Source organism: Anopheles funestus, chromosome 3RL (genome assembly GCF_943734845.2).
Source record: "Anopheles funestus chromosome 3RL, idAnoFuneDA-416_04, whole genome shotgun sequence".
Classification (NCBI taxonomy): domain Eukaryota; kingdom Metazoa; phylum Arthropoda; class Insecta; order Diptera; family Culicidae; genus Anopheles; species Anopheles funestus.
The window spans coordinates 27,637,118-27,662,665 of NC_064599.1; the positions used below are offsets into that span (position 1 = coordinate 27,637,118).

General features: G+C 41.0%; 1 protein-coding gene across 13 annotated transcripts in view; it reads left to right on the forward strand.

The window, feature by feature from the left end:
- LOC125769840 (FH1/FH2 domain-containing protein 3) overlaps window positions 1-25,548 on the forward strand; it is an 87,216-nt gene that overhangs the window by 18,727 nt on the left and 42,941 nt on the right. For 8 of the 13 annotated variants that reach the window (XM_049438750.1, XM_049438748.1, XM_049438753.1 and 5 more), the window contains one exon: window positions 30-48. In XM_049438750.1, the coding sequence (XP_049294707.1) occupies window positions 30-48 (19 nt within the window). Of the gene's footprint in view, window positions 1-29; window positions 49-77; window positions 3,894-20,079; window positions 22,353-25,548 lie in introns of those variants that run through there. The other 5 variants (XM_049438761.1, XM_049438757.1, XM_049438759.1 and 2 more) reach the window with 5 other exon arrangements.

Sequence of the window (25,548 nt, forward strand, 5' to 3'; positions counted from 1 at the left end):
CACTTATTTTCACTTTCTTTCTTTCACAGGCAACGTAAAGCGAGCACGGTAAGTGATTTTTAAATAATTATTATGTTTTTCATTTAAATACATTTATGAAACGTGAATAACTTGGAAAACGATTATTTAAAAGATTTTTTGAATATCTCAGTTTTGATTCAATCAATACGTAGCACAGGAAATAATGTAGCAACACATGATCTGACGCGGCCTTAGTATAGTTTCTGTGCGTACGCCTTTATTTTCGAATCTGATGAGTCAACATGTGTACCTACATCTACATTACCACCTGTGAAATTTTCCCATCAGTTCGTGGGCGATATGACACTAACATCCTGCTTTTGCTCCTGTGCAAAGTAGCAGCAACGGAAAGGTTTCTTGTAGCTAGCTGCTGTGCTAGTTGGCAACAGTTTTAATGCGCGTTCTGTAACAGAACATACGTTTGATGTGGAACGTTTGCGGGTTATTTGTGGTGTGATGGCAATTTGCTGCCATTTGCCGTCCATCGTATCGTGCTATTTAAAGAAAAATTGCCAACTATTGCCAACTATCGTACACACTTGCGTTATATTACAACGCAGTTATGCTATAATTTTGAGGGTTTTTTTTTAAATTAAAATTTCCTAAAAAAAAATCCGGACATGAGTAATTTTTAAATATATTTTTTCGGGTCATTGGCCCACCGGCTGTTTGACCTAGATGTGCATATGCATAAGATGAGAGTTGCACATTTTCATCAGGGTTGAAGGGAATTATTTTCATGTGCATTGTCAGCGTGAACCATCAAACAACGATCATGTGCTGGTGGATCACATGACTGCGAAATAATAAAATCTTTTCTGCATTAAATTAAATTCTGCATAAGGTTCCACTTGCAAGCCATGACCCTCGGTACAACTTTTAGCTTGGCAATGTAAACATCAGCATGCTTGAAAAATTTCCATGCATCGAAAGATTTATGGCTCATCGGTTGGTTGAATATTTTCAACCCAAGTTGGTTCTTGGTAGTTCTTGAAATCAACTATAACGAGACAGAATCCTACACGTGAATATCATCCAGTTATAATAAGAATTAAATCTAATTACTTTTTAATGAATAATTGCATACACGCGCTGCCCCATTACTAATTATAGCACAAAGAGTGTCCGAATAAATAGGAACGGATGGTTTAGTTAATCTAAATTAATAATGGAAACGTTCGACGGCTTAGCGAAACTCTCGATAGCATCGACCACATGTTTGCGAATTTATTTCCAGCCTCCAAAAAACCCCTGATGCGCATTTTCCACGCGTTCGCGCAAAGCGCTATGCAACTCACATTACGCATTTTGGTTGACGTAAAGCGTAAAATGAATCTCATCGCCGTTTGGTGATTTCTTTCGAAACTCATTTTTATCGTTTTAAAAATAGTCATTATTTCATCAGCAATGAGTAAAATCATCCATCTTTTACCGGTTTTATGATAGGTATCGACCGGTCAAACATATGGAAAAAGGCACCTCGCATCGCTTCCTCCCGTGTGTGTGTGTGTGCGTTCGTTCGCAAACACAAACATTGCGTACGATGCGTCAGGCCTCTCGGTCGACGCCGTCCAGAAACCGTCCAATACAGCGACAGCGGTTGGAGAGTAATGTAAACCGCGAACTAACGAGAAACGGTCAATATTTGATCTTACCACCCTCACACGGTACATCACAAGGGCAAGCAAAACCACGTAGAAAGATAAAGAGACTGAGAGGCTGGACAGGAAATTGCACGCTCGGTGAATGATCATTTTCTTTGTTGGCCTTCGAAAAAGGCAACATTGTTTGTGGTGCCACCGCGCGGTGCCACTTGGAAATGGGCAGGAAAGGCACACCACCACTGCTTGCTGAGTGCAACGCATACTACTGCGTGGAAACGTTTGGTACTTGTTCATCGTGTCAGCTGGAATTAGGTTGGCTGGAAATGAACGTAACTTTAAAGAGTGATTTGCTTCTGAGATTTCTACTGGAACTGTGGAACTATTAAAAGGGATACGGAGACACGAAAGTATTTTTAAAGTATAGATTGCAATTGGTAAAAATATGCTATTTTTATTTAACTAATTTCTACGCAGCACTAATCAGAAAAACACGTGATGAAGGGTTGAAGAGGGGAGGAGCGATCAGCTGATAGGACAAACCAGTACAAAAATAATCGCGAAAAGGAAAAATAAGTGTTTTACAGCGCTACACTAAAAACACAAGCTGTATAAAGTTTACATTCATTAGAGTACTTTTTATTATTATTGTGAGTATAAAAAGAAAAATGGAAAGCAAGTCTGCAGTCTCTAATATTATTAAACCAATTTTTTTTACACTCAAAAGACAAATTTAATTTGTTTAACACTATTTTAAATTCATCTATTTACACCAAAAAATATAAAAAGGCGAATTCAAACAGCAATACAGAACAAAATAAATAGAGCACCCCAAAGATTGCTATAAAAAATCTGCAAAACTACCCTCAGTATAGGCTGCCCTTGGTAATGCAATCCTGCAGCGGTTCCAATAGAAGCCATCGTGGTGAACCAAACCCCCCTAGCCGGCAACACATCACCTTCCCGTACATGTGTGTGTGTGTGTGTGTGAGTGTGTCGCCATTGCAAAAAAGCGGTGACAGACCCGGCTTCGTTTCTTCTTGATTTTTAACACCCTGCCCGTGTGGAACGGCACGCTGTGGGATAGAACCATTTGCTACAAACCGTCCCTTAAGGGCCCAAAAGAAATGGTGCACGCAGTGTACATCGGACAACTACACCGAAACGGGATGACCTACACAGGTGTGCACATGAGGGCCCGGTCCCGTCAAGAAGCCGGTGACCGGTCGGCTACGGGGATCCGCTACTGGGTGGGTCCGGCCGGGGGAAAATGTGTGCAGCAACGGAAGGGGATGGAAAACCCGTTTCAAGGCAAAAACCATCGCCGTGTGTGCGGTGTCGGTGTTGGTTAGCTGGTTAGCAGAGAGCAGAGAGCGTGTGAGCAGGCCGCCTTCGAACGTCTTGAATGGTGTGGCGAGAGCGAACACACAGCCGTACGAGCTTTTTGGCCTTTCAACCGAACCGCGTTAAGTCAGTCACGGAAAGATCGTTGCCGCGGAAGCTTTCGGAGCCGATCGCGTGTGCGAGAGTGGAACGCGTTTTCTGCCGCGATTAGAATCCGGATAGTTCGGAGATCACATCGACGGATCGATCGTTATCAGGCGCGCGCAGAACAGTGTAAAAGGGTGATTACCTTCCCCAGTGCCAGAAGGACAGTGATTTTTGGGGAGTGCAGCTTTAATGACGGCGTACAGCGGAATGTGATCCCAATCGATCGTGTATCTCGGCACGCTGCAACACGAAAGGTGCAGCAAATACAGTACAACGCAGTGCGCGATTTGTAGCGCCCGGATATACGTAGCAGCAGTAGTGTGAAGTGAGCACCGAAATAGAACCATATTTCACGGTCTACACCCACTCTAGCGACCGGAGTTCGGAGTCGGAGTTAATGGTGCAATTTAGCGGTTTGGTAGAATTTATGACCAGAGCCACGTGTAGTGTTGCGGCTCTTTGAAGCTCGCTCGTGGAAAAGATCGATTATATTGGTGGTTGATCGGCTTGGTTTTAGTTTTTTTTTACTGTGTGAAAACTAGAGAGCATTAGTTTAGCAAAGGCTTTTTTAAATGAAGCCTTAACACAAGCCGATTAATTTGACTGCTGCTGAGTGCGTGTTGAGAAAGTGCGTTTTAAAGGAGTGGATGTAAATGTTGATTATTTAGTAAAGAAAAAGAATCAACCATAACCTAAGCTATAAGGAAGTGCATTGAAGTGAGTTTTGCTGCGGTCCAATTTACAAATAATCACGTTCAACGTCATTACCGAAAGAACGAAGTAAGTCAAAAGCGTTCCAATTCCAACGGATCCTTCAAGAAAGCTGGAAACGAGGGCGAAATGGTCGACGGAACTATTTATACGTGTGCTGCGGTTTGTTCACCGCGTCTGGGTCGCCTCAGCGGTTTGGCAAAACGGAAAAAAGTAAAAGTAAAAAAACAACGCAACGACAATGGAATGGAACGCGCAACAGACTCTTGTTTTGGGGAGTTACGCGTTATGCTGGGCAAAAGGGAAAGAATAAGAATTTCAATTTCAAAAGTTCCGTGACGGATGTGATGGAAAACACGGTGAAGGTCACCTTGGATGGATGGATGATTGCTTTATTTTTTTTTTGGTGGCGGAATGGGAGTAAAACAAAGTACAAACAGGTTGGTCAGTTGAAGGATTTATTTTTATAACAAATTTTTACATTCTTCGAAACCGTAAAAGCTCCAATAAACTGTCCAAAAACACGTCAAATCTAATTGCCACCTGTACCCGAACAAGTTCTAGCTGATTGCATAACGAATAAAATCGTTTCAAAAAACGAAAAAAAACAACACCCCAACATGTCGCAATCGAAATGTGAGTGCGGTAATGGTGTTTAAGAATTCATGTCCACGAAGGACGCCGTGCCATGGAAATGGCGTGCTCGATCGATTGGGACGTTCAATGGGCGCGTATGGAAAATTTAATTATATGCAACGGTTTAGCTACAAAGCGGAGTGAACCGGGCTTGCTGGGTAGGCACAGTAAGGAAACAATAGAAAGCACTAAAGCATTCTGGGCACATTGTCGTACCGGGCGCAAACGTGTACAGCGGTACTGATAAACGCACCTCATGCGAACAGCTGGCACCGTCACAACCGGTGTCATGACCTGGTATATGGCTCGGGTGAGCCGTGGGCCGTACACAGTTTATTAAATTGAGGTGCAGTTAGTCGCAAATTATTGCCATATCGCTTACCTGTTACCCGGTTCGAGGGTATGCGCTGGTGGAGATTGTTTGCCGTCATTGCGTTCCATTTGACGTGAGTGGATCAGCAGAAGGTAACTGTGCTTGGGAATATTGGAAACTATCAGGAAAGTGTGATAAGAGTTATCTTATTGGTATGGTGTAGCTCTTTTCGTGGAATGATAGGTTTATTTTTCGGTGAAATCATCAAACATAAGGACGACACTCTGTTGTGATAAGGAATTCTGCACTTTTAGATTAACATATCAGATTCATAATGGATGAAATCCATTTATGGTACGTGCTTTTTTAATAAGATATTTGAGTATCTTCTTATGACTATTTATTCACCAAGAACCTCCTCACTTATAAGGCGCTGTTCCCAATGAACTCGTCATCAGCGCCGTCACTTCTTTATCACCTGTTCATATACAGGCTACATACAGGAGAGCCATAAATCAAATACGTCAGTGTCATCAGTAAACGTCAGGGTCTGAAATGACTTATGCCTAGATGTTTTTCCAGTCCGAGCCTTCGTTCGCTCTGTCTAGGATGAAGTTGTAGAGGAATCTTTATTGCAGACTTGCAGAGAATCGCAGAAAAACCATAACAACTCTCGTAGGCTTAGCCGCGAATCTAAAGAGAATTCTTTAGTGTTACTCAGGCGTGGAGTTACTGGTTATATTAAAATCTTCAAGATCTTTTACGTTCTGAAGACTTAATAAGTGATGATGATATTCCTTTCTCTAATGATTTGCAACTGTCTCCTCAACAAACTAGACTACGGAAATCTTGTAGTATTGACCGGTATTCGACACCTCTAATTGCTGCTCCTCTCGTGTTTGTAGCTTCTTGGATAAGTTCTGGAAACATATCCATTTCAGAAATTCCAGAGCTACAGTAAAAGTCTCGAGTCTTACATAACCAACAATCGCTTGGAGGACCAAAACATTCAATGATGTTTTCAAATTTTGTTAAACGACAGCAATATTCCTGAAATTCTCCACTTCGCTAAGTCATATTAATTATACCTACTTCATTATTAAGATAAATGAAATCCAGAATCAATCTAAAAATCAATTTCATTTAAATAACAACCTTACCCAATTTCTATTCCGGTAGCCTGGCTATTGTAGTTCCAACCATAGTAAAAACTACCACTCTAGATAAAACCCCGTAAAAAAAACGTTCGAATGTACTGTCTTAAAACAAACGGTACTCTTCACGTTAGCAGCGTAAAACTGGCTTGCGAAATGGTTAGTTAGATCTCCACCAGCTTGCCATTTGCTGGTTTGCGACCGTTTTGCTAGAAGTTCATTTGTGCTGCTGTTAAAGTGGTGTATCGCTTCTTACCAGTTGACTGGTACTTCCACATTTCCCAACAAAACGGGCATGCCCCATTCTGCCTGTGTGTGTGTGGTTTTGTTGTTACTGTACTTTCTCGGATTTGCTCGTTACGGATCAGGATCGATGAAAAATGGTGCCTTTGACCTTCTAAAGGCGAAGAAGCAAAAGCTCATATTCTTGTGCCTTTACCCTTTACTCCACTCCAGATCCATGTCCATGCCGTTCCGATCCGAGCATCCGAGATCCATGCAGCCTGCCCGGACTCCGGCTCAGCTAATCCGTTAACGATCGCGACGAAGCAAAACCAAAACAAAGACTTAAAACCCATCCAAATCAGATCATAATTTCCCGCCGTTTCCACACCCCCCGTTTTTTTCGTGGCTCAATCGTGGTTGTGCTAATGCAAACCCATCATAACCATCAGAGCCGGAAACGATGGCTTATTTATCGATCGGTGCCGTTTTGCCGTACATTCGCAATCGGGCCGAGTTGGGCAAAGACAAGCTTCAAGGGGTTCGAGCGATTTGTTACGCTTCCAGTGACATGAATAAAACGCCATAGAGGTGGAGTTGGATTTTTCTAGCACTGGTCCACGGTGATCTTGAACTTGAGTTTGGGTTTTTGTTTACTAAGCGAAGATTAAGTCAAGCTCGATCAAGCGTTTTTTGGATGAGAAATTTATTTTCAATAAAGAGAAAAATTATAATGGAAAAATCAAAATAACATCCCACTTACCAGTCAGTCACTTCATTCATTGATAAGAGTTTTCACGCGGCCAATTTATTTACTGATTGAGACGATTCGATCTGCCAGCGATTCATTTGTGTGTGTGTGTGTTACCAGGAACACGCCAAGCAAAACAGGTTTGCACAAATGCAGAAACGATACAGTAAGCAAAACGAACCCAAATAAAACCACCAAGAGAGACACACCGAACCGTTTGTGTTGACGATCGAACGTGGCCACAGGCCGCCATAAGGCTGTGCCGTTCCAGACCATCCAGTATACCATCGAGAGCTTGATTCTTGGCCCTGGCGACGGGTTGCTGCTGCTGGCGCGTTGTTGTATTTTTTTTTGCGACTATTTTTTGTGTCTTCCACACTCTGGTGCAAAACAGCAAGAAAGCATCGAATGGTGAAGAATAAAATAAACGACAAACGTGAACAGGTTTAGGATTTGCCGTGTACCTTGGTAGAAGCATCCGTACCGGCTGTAAAGGGCTACTGCACCGTGTGTGTGTGTGTTTGTGTGTGGAAAGTGGACGAGTTAAAAGGGGACAAAGACAACGACAAGATTGGCAGCATAAACCTGTTCTGGATTTAGGATGCGGGGTGGCTCTGTTTTTTTTTGTTTGCTCTGTACAAACAATGTGTAACAGTTGGGGCATCGGATTCTGTTTTCGTGTCGCGCAAATGGTTGTGCAGGTCCTCCTTACAGTATAGACGAGCATCACGTTGATTTGTAATGGGAAACCTTTTGGGCAATCGTGTGGAAGAATCGTGTGGATTCGAATGATGTGTTGGATGGAAGTTTTTCGCTTCATCTGATATATTTTGCGGGGACCAGTTGACCCCGCATGTCCAGCCGGTGCCGATGGAAAATGTCCTCCGTACCTCGGAGGGAGGGGGGGTGGAGGGATTTGAGGGGGGAGGAGGGGGATATCTGTGCATTTGTGGAACTTGATGGACGATTGTTTTGCCGTTACAGTGGCACGATGCTACCGAAAAGGTGGCTGTGGAAATGGATTGTTGGAAAGCTCCCGAAAATGGATCCTTTGTGTCCTTTGCACACCGGTCTGCATTGAGAAACAAATCGTTTGGCAGCGAAATGAAGCGACTGGAAGAATGAAATATTCATAAGCGAATATATTGAGTTTGCAAATATCACTACCTGCATCTACCCCCGTTCGGTGCTCGGTTGGGTGGAAAACTTGTCCCCCGCCCCCGGGACGATGTTGGTGAAAATAATTTCGTCTGTAGCCGAAAATTGAGCGATTCGTGTCGTAAATGGGCAAGGAGCAGACGTACGAAAACGACCCGAACAACCGACAGACCAATAATGAATGATCAGGTGTTCGGAATGGCCAGCATCGAATTCAATCGAGCAGTAAAAGCGAACAATGAGGTGTTTTTGCGATGGTAGATTGGGGACCTCTTTCCTCCGCATGCTTGCCCCCAACCCTATGCTCGTCGAAAAGTCTGATATCAGGAGAAAAAATGAAGAATGGCGTCAAACGCAAGTTGCAACCGAAAAAGATTGAAAGATGGACGAAGGTTCATCTTTTCTTGTTTTCTCTTGTGGTACGATCTTTAACAGTGGCAAATGTGCTTGTGTGTGTGTTTACGCTGTATTTTCGCGCGTATGTCATTAGCACCGAAACACACAACAAAATTTGAGCCCCCAATAGGTAGCTATTACTGGAAGGAATAAAAACCAAAAGCAAAAAAACAAAAAAGATTAAAGTGCAGTGATGTTAACTTTTTTTTTTGTTGCCCCCCACCCATTTTGTTGTTGCCTTTTATTATTTCGCTTCATTTTCGACCGAACCGTAATTGCAACGAAATTAAAAACTCGAACTTTATTATGGTTCGCCAATCACAAAGGCAGGAAACATTGCCAACAATGAGTGCTCTTAAATGTGTGCCATTTGAGGGTTGAATGTTAAATTAATATTCAGTAATCATGAGCTGAGAATGCATTACAAGGTGCAACATCCATTTCTGCTGGATGTGCTTGTCCGGTGGAGTAACGTGCGAGATTGTGCGAGTTGTAAAGCAGAATAATTTTTGGGGCTTTTAAAGGGAGAAAAATATGGAAGAAGCGAATAAAAAGCTGCGAAAATAAATTTTATAGTAAAATCCGATTCAATTATAGCAAACCATTAACAAATAACTATTATACTATAGCAGACTTTGGACTCGGAGATTACTTATTAATTTAAAAAAAATAGTTTTCTTATTCTATTTGTCTAACAAATTTCAAAATTAATGAAAATAAATAAACAATACACTCACGCATGAACATGATCCATTACGAAGCATTTTACGCAAACAGCTTAAAGTTCTAATTGCTCGGGAAGCAAACAAAACCAACCACCGGGAAATAAATGGCCGGATTTGTTGATTACAAGGCTCTAACCGGAAGAAGTTTTGCTGTAATGCAAACAACAATCCCCATTTCCTTCACGCCATGCCAGAAGCAACAGGTAAAAGGACGCACTGCTCGTGAAGAATAATTAAACTTGATTAGAACATTAATATCGACTGCAAGTGTCGGTAGAAAGTGGTAGAATTCCCTCTCGTCCAAAGGGTGTTGTGTAGATAAAAGCGAGAGCGGGGAAAACACACAAACACGCACAGCAGCACCCACAGTAAATTGCTCGTCAAAATTATCCTCGCCCGGTGTAATGGGTACGTTCAGATAATGCCACATTAAGGCAATCAAATAATGCGTCCGGAGTCGATTCATTGGTTGTCCAAGTTGCTCGATCACTTGATCATCGTTTGACCTTCGACGCAGCTTGGCCGCATTTGAACCGGGCGGATGCATTAGATCGAAAGTGGCTTCCGTTTCGGGCCATCGGGGTGAGGGTTTTTTCCCCTCTTCTTATTTAGCGCAGAATTCAACCCATCGAGGTACCAGCGCACGGTACGGACGGTGTTCTGACTGTTGTGGATTGGTATTGCTTTCCTTTCGGTTCTTTTTTTATGTGCTGTACGCCTTTACCAAGAGGTAGTTCTAGCTGAGAGCGGAAGTCAGTTATTGCAAACTTCTTGACTACATCCTGGGCGAAGGTAATTTTCGTAGCACCGTGAGAGAGTACACTGGAAGAAAATTGGAAAATTTCTACGACGAGATAGATGAAAAACGTTTTAAATTGTTAACACATTTTTCTCCGGCTTGGGGTTTCGTCGTTTTGACATTTTATTTATAGGAAGAAAATGGCTTTAAAATTGACAAATTGACAAATATAAAAAGAAACTTTTTATATCGCTTTGGAGTATTTCATTCGCCTGAAACGTCAACCACGTATGCCGTAAACATGACAAACAATTTTAATTAATTTATTACGTCTCTAGGAGCTTATCTAAAGATATCTAAAAGGAGCTTCTCGCACATAATACCCGTACCATTGACGGCCACCGACACTATTCGAATAAGTTTTCCACGCTGGTTGCTTGATATGAATTCGTTTGCATAATTTTATGCTTTTATGTAGTGTTACGCTTGCGTCGACGCTCTCTCTCTCTCTTCCTATAAAAATGAAGGAATGCAATGTGTCCAACGCCAAAAGGGTTAAAAACCTTCACACACCTCACATGATCAAGACTGATCTGGCATCAGTAAATTGTGAACGAAAAGTGGAACTGATAGAGTTGGCTTAAAATTGAAGTAAACGTTACGTTCTGCTATCTACTCGATCTTGGATAAAGGGCCAATCTTGAGAGGTCAGCCAACGGGCCAACGGATCTTACCTCCGCACCAGGGAATAACTTCTGCTTGCAAGGGTTTTGTCACAATCGAGTGCACAAGCGAGTGAGAACGATAGGAGAGGCGATCTACAGACAGTAAAATATTGGTTTTATGCTTCCAAGAAGGCTACAGTAATGGTGGTGAGTTGTGTTAGAATGAATTGTTGTGAATTGAAAAAGAAAGGGTACATTAGCAAGAGACCTCTATAAATACTGCCAGTTTGAAACAATGCACGATTCTTATCCGGTAGATCGTATGTGAACGAAAGCTGCTCATCGTTCAGGATGAACGTCAGGATGAATACATACCATAAATTATGGTAAAATATAAAGTATGATATAATTAAGTTGTAAAAGACTTTAACGTGTGGATTGTGAACGAACCCTTCTATAGCACTGTACTTAGCCTTTTATGGTAAATAGTACTTTTACTTACTTTTATGGCTCAATAATGCAGAATTAGTTCACACTGATAAAGGAACACATTAAATTTGTTGGACAACCAATTTTCTGCATCCTTTTTTCTTATTCTCACCCACGAATGGAAACACAGCGATTTAAATTCAATTACACGTTGTAAATTCCAGCCCATCACTTGTTGTTGTCGCAGCTGATTACACAACTCGCTTGCGGAACGGTAAGACCTACAATCTAACCAAAAAGGGTTGTAATGGAAGCGTGAAGGGCGTACAGGACTTTTTTCTGTTTCGTTTGTTGTTCTTCGCGTTTCGGTTCTGAAGACCCCCCGGGGGGAATCTTGGGAATCCGTCGGGTACTCGTTCCGGTTCGTGGCGGTTAAGGGTTCCGGTCGCTGGATGCGTTTTTCGGTCACAGTTTCCTTCAATCGGCTTCAAATAAACAGCACCAACAATGGTGAGAATTCTGGCGAGTCTATTATGCGATTGCCTTAGACGACACGGGACGATCGCCGGGATTGATTCTGGAGAGCGTTACGGAACGCGGCACTTGTTTGCATTGTCCGTGAACATCATTGAAATGTTCGTGAATCGATTGGAAATGTTCGCCCGCAGAAGTCATGTTACGGGTGTAAATAGATTTCACTTTCCCGTACCATGTCACCATTCGGTTTGGTGAAGAATTCCAATGTCATTAACAAACTTTTTAACCGTATGACACCAATTGGAAATAGTTTCTGGTTCCTTTTTTTGTTGTTAAATAGTCTACTTCTTGTGCTATAAAAATCCGAAAAATTCTAGCCTTCGTTGACGGGCGACGGTTTGGTGGTGAGTTGTCGCTTTTTACACGAGTTCGCGGATAATTGTTATTACCAAGCAAGTAATTATACGAACCAAGGGGTCTGATGGGCATCAGCATGAGGGTGGAAACTTTCTCCACACCATTCGACATGGTGCGCCATGGTGGTTGTGCTGAACGGCTGAACTGGTACGGATGCGCTTCGCTTTTGTTTCTCCCAATTTCGTGTGCTTGAAGTTTGTGTGTTTTTTTTTGGGGGTAATTTTGTTATTCTCTCTATTTGCGCTCGGTTTCATTAATGGCTATTCAAAGATCGTATCAACGCGAATCATTGCTGTTCGGTTGGGAGCTGTTGGGACACACCATTGTTTTGTGCCATTTTTCCACCGATAGTGTGGAAGATGTGCTTGACGCATCATCAACAGTATGCAGGGAAGCAGGAAGGACTGTAGCATCCTTAATTGATTTTTAAACATTATTACCCCTGATGACTGGTGGTGTACTGTTTATTGAGCAATTGAACAAAACGGGTAAAATGTAGAAGTAATAGCTATTTGTACGATTCGTTGTACATGATCATTAGCGTGGTATTGTGAAAAAGTGAAATTACTTTACTATTTTATAATTTTTTTTATGTATTTTATGAAAATACTAGAAAATTATTTTTCAAGGTATTTTTTGTTCAATTTTAATTCACATCAATAAAGCTACGCTTTAATTTAAAATTGTGAAACAGTTCCGTGAATCATATATGTTATAAAAACATTTTTGATTAAAATCCGTACACTTTTTTGTACTATTATTCCATCAGCATGTACAAATGATACAAAAAAAACAGTGGAACTAATGATGGAATTTAATTTCAAACCGTGTTCTGTTCTGATCCAACGATCAAGGAAGAAGGCGCATGTGAAATTTTCCCATCATACATCACAGCCTAAAGCAGCAGTGGAGCGCTTTATTTGCTTTGGAGATTGAGTCCCGAGGCACTTCCTTCCTTTCGCTGGTTTCTTCTCGGTCGTAGCTGCCATTTGTCGTAGAAGAATTCTTTCCATTTCCCATAGCGCCAACACGCCCGAACCATAACGGATCCGGCCAAACGAATGTATCGCAGCACGATACGGAACGAAAGAAGGCACACAGCACAAACCTTAGCAAAGGGTCGGAATTCTACCGACTTGGTCGGTCGGTTCATGTTTTTGCGCCTGCTTGCCTTCTTGTTCTATTCTATTCCTTTTACGCTTTTCGAGACCGTCGCGTTTCCTCGGGCTGACAAGCTTAAGGCTGCTCTCTCAGCTGCGCGTTCTGAACCTTGTCTTGTCCCTTTTCGTACGGTTCGGTGGTGAAGATGATACCGATTCTTACCACGTCACGGCAGGTGGAAAGTGTAGAACAATCTAGCGGCTAGCTAATGAGTGATTCAGTCACCGACGATGTGTATGCGTCACACGCCGATGGGAAATAAAAAAGACGCCCCGGCCACTAGACGGAGCCCTACGATGCGTCCAAGAATTTTGCCTCCTCTTGTAAGGTGTTAAGAGGTTAAGCAAGAGAATCTCAAGAATGTTGAACCGGCTAAACGGTTGGACGGTGGTCTGTGGTGCTACAACGTTTGGTTGCACTCTTGCATCCTCAGCTTCGTTGGTGCCGTGTTGTGGGCGAGAGACGAAAGGATCAATTTGTGATCCTATCCCACTTTTTCTCGTATCAGTTTCAGGGTTTCTCTCCGATCGCGTCGATCCATTGCGATGAATTGAGATTTTTAGCTCAGCTTTGAAGGCCGCCGAACCGATTGCTATCCGCTTCGAGCGATGGTGGTGAATCATTTTCGATTTCACCGCGAAAAATTGAAAACCCTCGGCTCGGTTGTAGAAGCCGTACGTACACTCTTGAAGACCACCCACTTTAGATAAAAAAAAGTTTTATTTCGTTTTGTGTGAAACTATTTTTTTAACCTTGAAATACGTTAAACAGCAAGTCAAGATTCTTAATAAATAATTTGAGCGTTTTGAAAATTTTAAATCGAGAAATTTGGCTAAATTATAAACAGATGTAATTAAATATGTACAGATGTAATTAAATATATTAATATATTGATAAATATAAATTATAATGAAAGTCAGAGCCCACGGTAATATACTCTGAATCTCAGATATGTTTTTCTTTATTCAAAAAGATTCAATTTGTGCTTCGTTGCCTTACAAATGTTATGAGCAGATAAGTAATGCCGACTCTTTAACATTTAGGTATAAACAAAATTGCAATTGAATCCTAAAATAGTGTACCTCGGGAACTTGCTATAATACACTCCGAGACCATGTGCTATAATTCCCTTAAATTGTTAAACAATAATTGATTAATAATTGAATTTCAACCGCAACATAATAATTTGAATGATATCCTATCCAAATACAAATAAGGAATATTAGCGTAAGATAAACATAAATCATCGACTTTTACTATCAAGATGACCCAAACCCGCTCTTGGTTCTTATCGTAAATGTTGTCATATGGTACATATTGCGTAAATATAGGGGTGTAGCATATTAAATCTAAAATCTAAAAAAAGAAAAAACAATTATCCTGATGAAAGACTTTTCGAGAAAAAAGAAACAATCAATTGTGACAGATTATTTCAGATTATAAGCTCTGACCTGTTTATTTATGCAAGAATGAACAAAACAAAACAAGATATACTAGCTAGCTGATATCCCAAATACCCGCATGTACCACCCCTATGTACTGTGGCTTGTAAATAAGTCACGGTTTCAAACATCCATTAGATGCCGTGTTTTATTTTGTCCACAGTAAATCAGGAGTTTATTTTACACAGCATTTACATTTAATATTAAATTAGTGGTAGTGTTTTCGTTTTGTGCAAGGGAACGCACCGGGAGCGGATCCAAATTTATAATCATGCAAAACGATGCAACCATTCGACATTAACATTGGCGGTAACATCGGTCCGGTCGGTGGTTGGTGAAAATCATTATGTCTCAATAGTGTCCACACACATCTACACCCAAAAGAAAAAGGGCAAGGAATGGAAGTACAAAAGGTAAACCACAGCACAGTTCATGCATACGGGCCATCGGCCATCGGTACCTATGTGCATCGGTTGTAGAGCCAAACATGTATTGCGTCAAAATGTTGCGGCGTCTGGCTTCGTTCCAAAACGTGACCAGAAAGCGATAATTGATCGGTAAACAGGGTGCAAGGGTGGGAAGGGTAGGAGAGAGGGGAGGATGTGGGGAGCCACCAACCATTCCGATGGTGGTGTTGGTGTGGAACAGAGCAAGTGTTGAAATTGAACTGAAAATCCTCCCTGACATGCTCACGGCACCGTTGTCGGTGTGGTTGGTGTTGTTGGGGTTGCAAACTGCTCCGGTTGATGGTGCTGCTGGGAAATCGAGAGCAAAGTGTTTGGAAAAGTTTTCAATCCCAGATTATGCATATTTTTAGCCGCAACACACCGTGGATGATGGACGGACTGGAAGTGGTGCGAAACTCGATCAATCTAAAGTTTTGTTGGGAAGTACGAAATTGAGCTTCGACATTCATCTATTTCGTGAGCGATTTGGTGTGTTGTGATTACTGTTGTGTTCGTCGTTGTATTTGATTTAAATTAATTATAATGCAGACTGGAACTTCGTTATATTTAAAATATATAAACATTTTTTATAAATATGATACGTTGATGTAATAAATCATATTAAAATATAAGCAAAATATAAAAAAATATAGCAAACTACTATTATTAAATTAAAACGCACACACTTCACGGAGTCCTATCACGTCCTTCTACATCAAATGTGCATAAACTTATCGATTTCATAACGGATTGGTTTTGCGAACCCGAGTGCGCGTCGTGGCCTTCGCTGGCGCCATACCGTTAATCAGCGTTGATACTTTCTACGCAATTTAAACAACTACCCTCCAGTTACCAGCGGCAAAACTGTGCTGCGGTTTTGTGTTCAGAACTTGGCCAAGATGGCAGCACAAATTCAGGGCAACCGATATTCCCACCACGGAAGAAGATGTGTGTCTGTGTGCGCGTGCAAGAAGAGAAGGTATCAATTTCCTTTCGCCCGCGATCTGATTCTGTGGCGCATCGTTACACCGAGCGCGAATTGAACGTTCTTGTGGGAGCGAGGGTTTTTGAAATTGATTCCACCAAAGTTGTTCTTCATCGTCTCCGTTTGCCTTCTTAACGAGGAATAATCAACATTTATGAGCTGCAAAACCATAAAGCTGGGAAAAAATGTCAAGCCTGGTGCAAGAATTTTGTCAATCAAATGTTCACATCTAGAACACGTGTTGCGTTGTGGAACAATGTACAGGAAGAATGTTGAGTTTCAGTATGGTGACGCCCATACGCTGAGGTGAAAAACAAATCGATCTCAAGCTGACGTAGGACGAACAATATGGATTGTGTGGATGGTTTTGCTCGGGCCAAATGAAGGAAGACTATTTGCATAGTAATTGGGTATTATTGCATTACCACTAGTTTCTTGGGTTTTATTGAATATTTGCATGAAGAAGTGGCCTTGGGCAATGCAAGTGCAATGGTGGGTTGTTCCGTTGTTTAAATATCATGTTTTGTGTTTTTAATCCCTAAACATTGTTCAATGTTCTTCGTGTTTCACGTGGAATTGTCAATCAAGCAGTGTAATTTCCAACAACTTATAAGTATTCAAACTAGGGAAGAATATTGAAGGATATTCTAAGATTTGTGCTTCTCAAGATGTACTTCGTATTCCTCAGATGCATTCGATATTAAATTATTACACCACTTCAACGCAACGGTGTCTGGTACAACAAGTTTATGGCCATCTCCGGATTCTCAGAGCAATAAATGATTCGTAACCACGAACGCGATGCGTTTACATCCATAACCATCGCCTTGAGCGTGCGATATTCTTGGGAAAAATTCTCGTCAAAAGAGTCTGGTCGATAGTATAAACAAACAAATCGAAACCAGCAACACCAACATCCAGAAATGGTATTGTGTAATTACAGTACGCATATTTTTTGCCTCTTTCTTCAACACTAGTGTGGCAGTTGGTAGCGGACAGTTACTCACACAGAAACTTGGCACGAAGTTGCCTCTCGTCCGTTTGTTCCAGTACTCTGAAGCTAGTAGGTTTCATTCCATGTGAGTTCGACCATCCGGACAGGACACGTCGCGTGTTAAGTTGAGTGAAGTACCGTACCGTTGGCGACACATATCAAGTTCCACACGTGTATGGGTGCCTTTACACACCCCTGGTATTATCGACAATTTGCTGACGTTTATAGGATGTAATCGATGCCAGTTTGCCCTGATGGTACTGGTCGTACGCATGGGAAAGGAAAAAAAAACCGAAGGAAAATTGTAACACACAATGGAGGGTGAATCTGCTTTGCTTATAGTAGTCTACATTATTCATTCCCAAAAAAACAATTGGAACCAGTAAAACAGAAGACTAAAAAGAGAAAGATAGAGTACCGTTGAGAATATTCGATACGGAAATAGAATGGGAAAGCCTTTTTGGACTAGAAATGGGTATAAATTGTGAAAACGATTTCATCCTTTTAAAGATATTCTCCAATAAGCAATACAATTAAAACACATGTGCCATTAGCGTAAGTTGTTCCATTTTGGGTAGAGAAATGTACCATCTCGTTATCGAAGTTCTTTCTCGCTATTCGTTCGCTTTGTTGTGGCAAGACACCATTTCCTAATCCCTCGTTAATCCAAAAGGATGAAACCTCTTTACGAGATTATTTCGGTCATTTGTGGACGTAAATTGACTTAGCCGTAGCCTCTAACCTTGGACTGGTGCACATGAGCAGCTAATAGAGGGAGAAAACGCCTAACATATGAGTCACTGGCACACTTACTTACACAACTGGGTGTACTCGCAGCAAATAAAATGTATTAGATTTTATTGTGTGCTACCGTATAGCAATCAATATTTGAATATCTCGTCCACATAATGTCCAATTCGGACGTAACACGTACGTAAGAGGTTTAAAATTAGACTACAAAATTATAGCACACGGTTGTAACTGCCGCAGCTGGTGATTGGTTTTATAATGTACGAAAATTGTTACAAATTGTTATCAAAATTGCTTTCGGAGAAGCAATTACGGCACAAAATTTCAACGATGTGTTGCAATCGAATGACGTTGTTTGTTGTGTTTAATTTCCTGTTGTGTTTTGCTCAAGAAATAGTTGAGAAACGTAATTAGTAAACGATTATTGAAATTTGCCCGTGTGTGATATACATGCTATGGAAATATTTAACAATCTGTGGATGTATCAAATTACGTTTGAAGTTGAAACACACTCTTTCCATCTAACCTCAATCGTTCGTAGTGATCCCACTGAAGACACAATTCATTCGTTGAACTTTGAAGCAGTCAGAGTGAGAGCGGGGGCCATCATCATAACCGGTAGCAATTGCATAGTTTTCCCACAGACAATAGCGACCACTGCATTTGTGTGAGACGCATGCGTGTGTGTATGTGTGTGTGTGTGGGGCAGAGGAATTGGCAAGCTGGCATGCGGCATAGCGTAGACAAGCCAGGGTAAATATTTGCTCAGGAAATATAGCTCCAGTATGCGCGTCAGCTGTGCTGCACGTCCGGAACCGGATGGAAGTCACCGCTTTTGTTGAAACCCCCTTGTGCAAGTTTCAATGCACATCTTCTTGCTGGCTGGTTCACACACGGGTGCATTTCCGCAGCCGCCAGAGGTATGGCTCTTGGAGGCGCTTGGAAAGTGAAAGCATCCTATCGGAATTCTTCCGAAAGTTGGAAGATCAAATAAAGTGAATCGATTTAACTTTTCACCTATATTTATTTTTTTTGTTTGGTGTGTGTTCGCTCCGAGTGATCTTCCAGGTTTTTTTTTGGACAGAAAACTTCAAGGAAGAGATGTTTAGCTAAAAGAGTTGCCACTTATGTAGGTGGTGTGGGTTTTTAATACGCAGAAAGCTCACTAAATCAAAGCTTTCATGTACTTAAGTCTACAATATTTTTTGTTAACGTCATAAAACACTTAAAACACCAACAAGATAGATGCATAAAGCAACATACGATAATGCTTTTAAGAGGAACCAAAAGCTTTTGTGCTAGTTTTGTTTGAGTGATATCGAGACCAGATCATGTGTTAAATCCCTTCTCCATATTCTTTCTTCTTTGATCCACTATTCCGTCTCGATTTTGGCCGCAATAAAGCTATTTTGTAATGATTACATTGTCCCAGACTAGAGTACATATGTGTGTAACGCCCCGCACGGTAATACTTTGCCTCGGGTAAGCCATGTTAGATCGTACCATTTCAATTACCTCCCCACGCGCGCATGCAAAACTTCAAACTGAGCACCCCTGTGTAAGCGATATGATACAGTCAAAAAAACCGGATGATTCGAATTTGGATTACTTCCTTCTATTTGTGGCCTGTTTTTTTTCTTTTCAATTCATGCTGCACACGTGGGTTTTTGGTGCGCACAATTGTGCTTTTCTTTTACTTTTTTTTCCTAACCTTCTTAAGCGTCGACCAGGGCATTTCGGTACTGACGATCGGTTTGAATCGGTTTCCTTTCCTTCATTGCATGGATTGAATTTTTTTTTTTTTGATGAAAATGAAGAAAAAAGAACACACACACGTTAGTCGCTGAATATTGAAGGTTCAAACATCTTTGAAGCGTAAGGAAATTAGCAATCATTATAACTCAATATTTGAATGGATGAAGCGTGGTGGAGGTTGGATTTTGTTACATTTGCTACGGTGCGAAATTTTCTCTCACACACCCGAGTATCACGCACCCGAGTGAATTGCACAAAAATTTGTTCAAATTTTGATTTGCACAACGATGTGTGCACGCACCGGGGCTGGGAAGCATGAGATGGGAAGCAAAACAGAAGGAAGAAACAGAAAACGTTAAATAACGAAACAGTGCTATTATTTGTTGAATGTGATGTTTCACCCATGTTTGAATGAAACTGTCTACATTAAAGGTAAAGGTAATAATGGTTTTTGTTATTAAATGATATTTTAGAAATATTTACCTTTTTTTTCAAAATGGAGAAAAAAGATTTTCAAAAACGCTAAACATAAAATGTATTTATGTAAGCGTTACGATAAGGATCTTGCTTTCGATTCAATTTAATTGATAGAATATAGATAGAATGATAGATAATAATAAATATATGAATAACTTAAAAGATGGAAAATTGTAAGCTTTAGTACTCGTGATTGTCGAGGTATCTAATTTCCAATTAATGTCTTAAAAATTATTTTATCTATTTTTTTCTTTTTTTCCCCTTTACCCAGTTTGTAGTGCCACGCAAGAAAAAGAATAGGCATACTAAACAAAATATAAATGAAAATTTAAACAAAACAAAAACACTTAAAAGTTCTGTTAGGTATAATCGTTGATTAGTACTCCGGATGTTACAAACGCATCTCGATCCTCTTATCAGGATTAAGTAACAGCGGGTCAAAAAAAAACACGTGTTAGGCAGTAATATTACGATAGTATACTAGCATACAAACCAACTTTCAAGTAAATAAAAAACATCAAACAATCCTTTTTTTAATAAAATACCTACCTCTATACCACTTATTAAAATGATTGATTGAAGAGTAACTTTGTCAACAACGGGCTTTAAAGTGCGGCTGTTGTGACATTTAAAATTGAGAGAGAGCACTTCAATTAATCTGTTGAATGGTTTTGCTACTGTTTATTATAAGAGTGTGAGATGAATGTGGTGATTTGCCCTAGCGCCACTGCGTGTGTTGCATTGAAAAATCACATTTTGTGAGAGGAAGTAAAAAAAACACTTGCACGTCCGAACGAATGAGGAAGAGAAAGGTGAAGAATATCGAAAGAGACACATACCCAACAATTGAAGAGTAACAGACAGAAACGCCAACCGTTGGACGGAAGCAGGATGCAGCATCGTACGGTGAGGTGAAAATGCCATTTTACATGACTTTCCATGCGTTTGTTTGCAATGGAAATTATTTATTGCTATACGTGCTTGCTATCAAAACAGGAAGCAGTACACAACGGCGTGATGACGGCTCTCGTGTCAGAGAGAAAGAGCGAGAGACAGAGTAAGAGACTCAATGCATAATGCTGTGGAGAGCGTTGAATCTCTCAAAAAACTTGAAACTTGATCAATTATCGCCTCCGGCTGCGTAAAGTATGCAACGATCAACGTAGCGCGAAAGATGCAAAAAGGAAAAGCGAAATGCAAGCGTGGAAATTGCGGGCCCCAAACGCATCGCCGTATGATGGATGATCGAACTCGGCTTGCAGCTTTTTCCCCCCCATTCCAGTGGCACCGTGGCAGCGGTTGTTTGTCGGGGGGAAGAATTCGCATCCACAAAACCGGAAGTGAAGGGAAATGCACGTCAATTCTTTCGATCCAGAGTTTTGAGCTGATTTATTTATTTTTTTTTTGTTATCGCCTTCTCACACTGGTCGCTTTTTCCTTTTGGATGATTTCGCGCATTTTATCAAACGATTGCATTCCAAGCAAAATGGTAAAAAAGACCAGCATGACAACTGCATTTTGTGTGTCGCGCGTATATTGGTAAAGCGTTAGAAAAAGTGCACCATTCCTGTGGTTGGGTTTTAAGTTGATTTTTTACTTTCCTTTTTTTCTCTTCAATCTGCCACACATTCCTTCACTGTGAACAAACTGCAGCAAACGGAAGCGAGAACCATCAACGACCCTTTTGGACCGCTTTTGTGGGATTGATTTTTCGACTAAACATTCAAATGGTCTATTCTTGGCAGGTTTGGAGTTCCCGTACCGTATCGGATTTTGCAAATCACTTCCGGTGGTGTGTGAGTGTTTTTTGCATTCTCTCCTTTGTACAATTGCTGCAGCAAAATGCACCTGATAACTGTACCGCAAAATGGTGCATCGTGGCGCGTAGTGCTGTACGTCTCCTGTCCTGTTGCAACCACTAGAATGACGCAGCTGCACCAGTGTTAACGTGTGCAATTTTTGTACGAGTGTTTGTGCAATTCGTGTGTATGTGGGGTGTGATTTTTCCCCAGTGCCGACAACTGTTCACGGATGGTGCGTTTGTGCAAGCCGCAAAGCGTGACCGCGACGATCTTCCATTCGCTGATGTCCTTTTTCTCCATGCAAAAAACGCGAAAATTTGCAAAAATCTATCAAACATCCGGTAGGTCACGGCAGGGACAATTGGTGAAGAAACCGACGTGGAAATTGTGAGCCCGTAGAACCCGAGTGGGCAAAAAAAAAGTGTAAGGACAGTGAAAACGTCAAACCACCGACAGAATGGAGCCGGACGAACTAATCACGGTTCGTGTGCAATATCTCGTGGACAGTGACCCGTTCAACAGTCTGTCGATGTATCCGATACCGTCGCGGGCTCCGGTGTTTTCGTTTGCCAGTGCCGTACCGTTGGCTACGCAGCTCGGTGCACTGCTCCGCCATCTTGGCGCTCCTCAAAGGGTAAGCGAGAAACAAAATGGTAGTATCTTCAATATTGGTGATGGATAGTTGGTAGAATTGTTTAGTTTAAGTTAAATATTATTTATACAGATGAGTGTGTTTATATACAAAGACTTAAAATTATAGTTTCAAGCACTGGTGGTTGTTCAAGTATTCAGACGTAAATAAATTTGGGTTCCAAACATAACCACAAAAACACAATTCTTATTATTTTTTTAAACTTTGAATATGGATCATATTTGAAATGTTTAAATTTAGTCTTTGGCTATTTGAACTCATGGCCCACTTCAAAAAACTTGAAGCACAAGCAAAATACTGTGGATTTGTTAGAATTCAGTTTAAAATTCTTAAGTAACAAGGCTTCGAAGATAGTTTCATCAGAGGTTAGTGCTCAACATCTGAGGTTAATTTAATATAATATATTAGTGTTTCATAATATTTTACAGTTTTAAATAAAAAATTGAAACATTTATCAAATAGTTAACATAAGATCTGGCACAAAGTAGGGATCATATTAAATTAGTTAGTCATAATTATTGATTGATGAAGGAAAAAATGTACAACAAAGAAGAAAAATTTTCAAGATTACTCCAAGCTTCTCATTACCATTCCAAAGCACCCACAAACTTCAGACGCTTTTAACCATGCAGAATATGGCTGGGAGCATTTTTCTTCTCAATTTACGTCCATTATCCTACATTCCATTAGCCGGCTATTTACTCTTCCACAAAATTGAATTCGTACAGTTAGATAACATCAAACACACATCTGCTGGTCAACCTGGTTCATAACGTTGTTTTTTTGTGTGTGTGTGTTTTATTATAACCAAACCGGTACGACCCATTTTCCGCACGTTCACCATAAAATTCAATGATCGGCGCCCCGTGCGCAGGCTATCGCGCGGGGGGGGGGAAATTGGTCAAACAAAAAGTAAAAGATTCACGCGGCGCAAAGACGACCGAAAGAAACATTCGCAAGACAATTCGATTGTCGTGTTGAGCATCAGTTTCAGTTATCCGTTCACGTACCCAATGGCTTTCGCATTGGGTCACGTTTTGTGGTCGGTTTGGAAAGAGAACGCCGTTTGTCGGGTGGGCCAGTTGCAATCCGCTGCACCGGTGCACACACACGGTAAGGAAACACGTTGCGTTTCAACTTCCGGCTCTGGCTGTTGGACAATTTTTCGCCCGTTTTGTGCTTGGCCGGCTCGGAACCGATCGGTGCTTTGATTCGCACACTCACTCACCCGGTGAAGAAAATTGCGAAGTTTCCATCCGTTTTTTTTTTCGGTGGCGTGTCGGGCGTTAATTTGCGAAAACAATAACAATAAATTGCACGGGCGGTTTGCCATTCGTTCGTTTGTTGCGGTTACGCTTGTTTTTTTTTTTCGTTGATGTGTTTCTGCCTTTGCCCAAAAATTGTTACCGACCCAATCGAGCTAAGACGGCGTGTAGAAAAGACGAAGGTGCTACACATGCCTTGGCGTTTTTGGTAGCTGTTGCTCGGCTAATGTAGCTTTTAAGCGGAAGATTGGTGAATTTGTCGCAAATATTGTCACTAATGGATTGTGTTTACTTTTTATGGCACGATCATTTGCAAGGCACTGCATCCGAAGAGGAATGGTAGGAGGAAGAAGGAGGAGCGGGGTGACACGGGGTTGTTCGAATAAAACAGTACTTTCAGGCTTCCCGCGACAAGCTGTTACATCCGAATGGGAATAATTTTATTGCACGCAACACATCCATCGCTGGCGGAGTGTTAATGGTCATGCTGGATGTTTGATAAATTAACGTCTGTTGTGATGAATGTTTGGGCTGGACAGGATAATTTTTTTTTGTTTATCGAACATTGAAGCGAAATTATGATGAGAAAAGGGGGCCATTTTTCTATGTTTAATCGATTAAAAAGAAATGGAAAGTGTTAATGTAGACATACATACATTAGGTTAGTTTCAACTTCATTTAGTATGGGGCGATTCCTTTTTGCTCTTATTCTTATTTTGAAAGTTTTATTGGTTAAATTTTCAAATATTAGCGTTATTCTACCTTTTTTGGAAAAAAAACTAAATAACTGAAAATAGAAATTAATTGGTTGAAGCAAACACGTTTATTTAGAAAGTGTGCCTAATAATGGACAATTATATGATCTTAGCCTATCTTTAGGTGTGAAAGAATTTCTTCAGGGTGAGGAACAGATAACGATGCTGGACTTGCTAGATCCTTATTCAAAATAAATCTTTTGAAAAAAAAAACAATACAGTTAAGGTTATTCTAAGGATCATACCCCAATAACTTTATAGTTTCAATTTCCAAACAGAAAAATTATTATGTAAAACAATCCATAAAAAAATTATTTACCCTTCGGTTCCTTCAGACAATAGCCCTTCTAACAAAAGCCAAAAGTTTCTCAAAAAAAAAATGCGTTATTATCTGACGATTTTAATGATGTTACAAAAGGCTGCAACCACCGTGAAGAAGATGTTAGATCGAAACATGACTGCACGGTGAGTTTTTCTAACGCACCATAAAATGGTTAACGCATCTTCATCATTGATCACGAGCTGCTAAGTTGCACTAAACAAAAAGCATTAAAGAGCATGTTGATAGCTGTGTTACCTTATGCTACAACCATTCTCACTATTGTCACGATCATGATGGCGCCACAGATGCAGATCTAGTTGAGATTGGGTTTTTATTTCCTATAGAAATTCAACCAACACTCCCTTCCAGCAAAGCGAGGGCAAACTTTATTCTTGCACCTATTTGGTTGCTTCATCTTTGTACAGAAAATCTCGCTTCTCGTTGGCCTACATTGGCCCGCACGATCCCATCGATCACCGTGCGATCAGATACCAAAATCGCTGTTTTCGCACTGACCCGTACTCAGTACGAGCAGGCGAAGCGAATCCATCCGCCCCGAATCAGATTGATGCATTTGTTTCATTCATTAGCATTGGGCCGGAGAATCAGTCCAATGTTCGGACGAGGTCTTTACACCAATCTGTGCCGATACAGACGATATTGGCAAGATACATTAACGCCACGGTAACTCTGCTGTTTCGCGTGTAAGATTTATTTTCAACCATTTCGGGGACAGTAAAGAAACAGTGTGACCGAACGAAGGAACCATCCGGACGGGGAAATCGTTAGTACGCGGCAACCGGTTCGTGCAAAACGGAAATGCTGGAGTTGTGCCT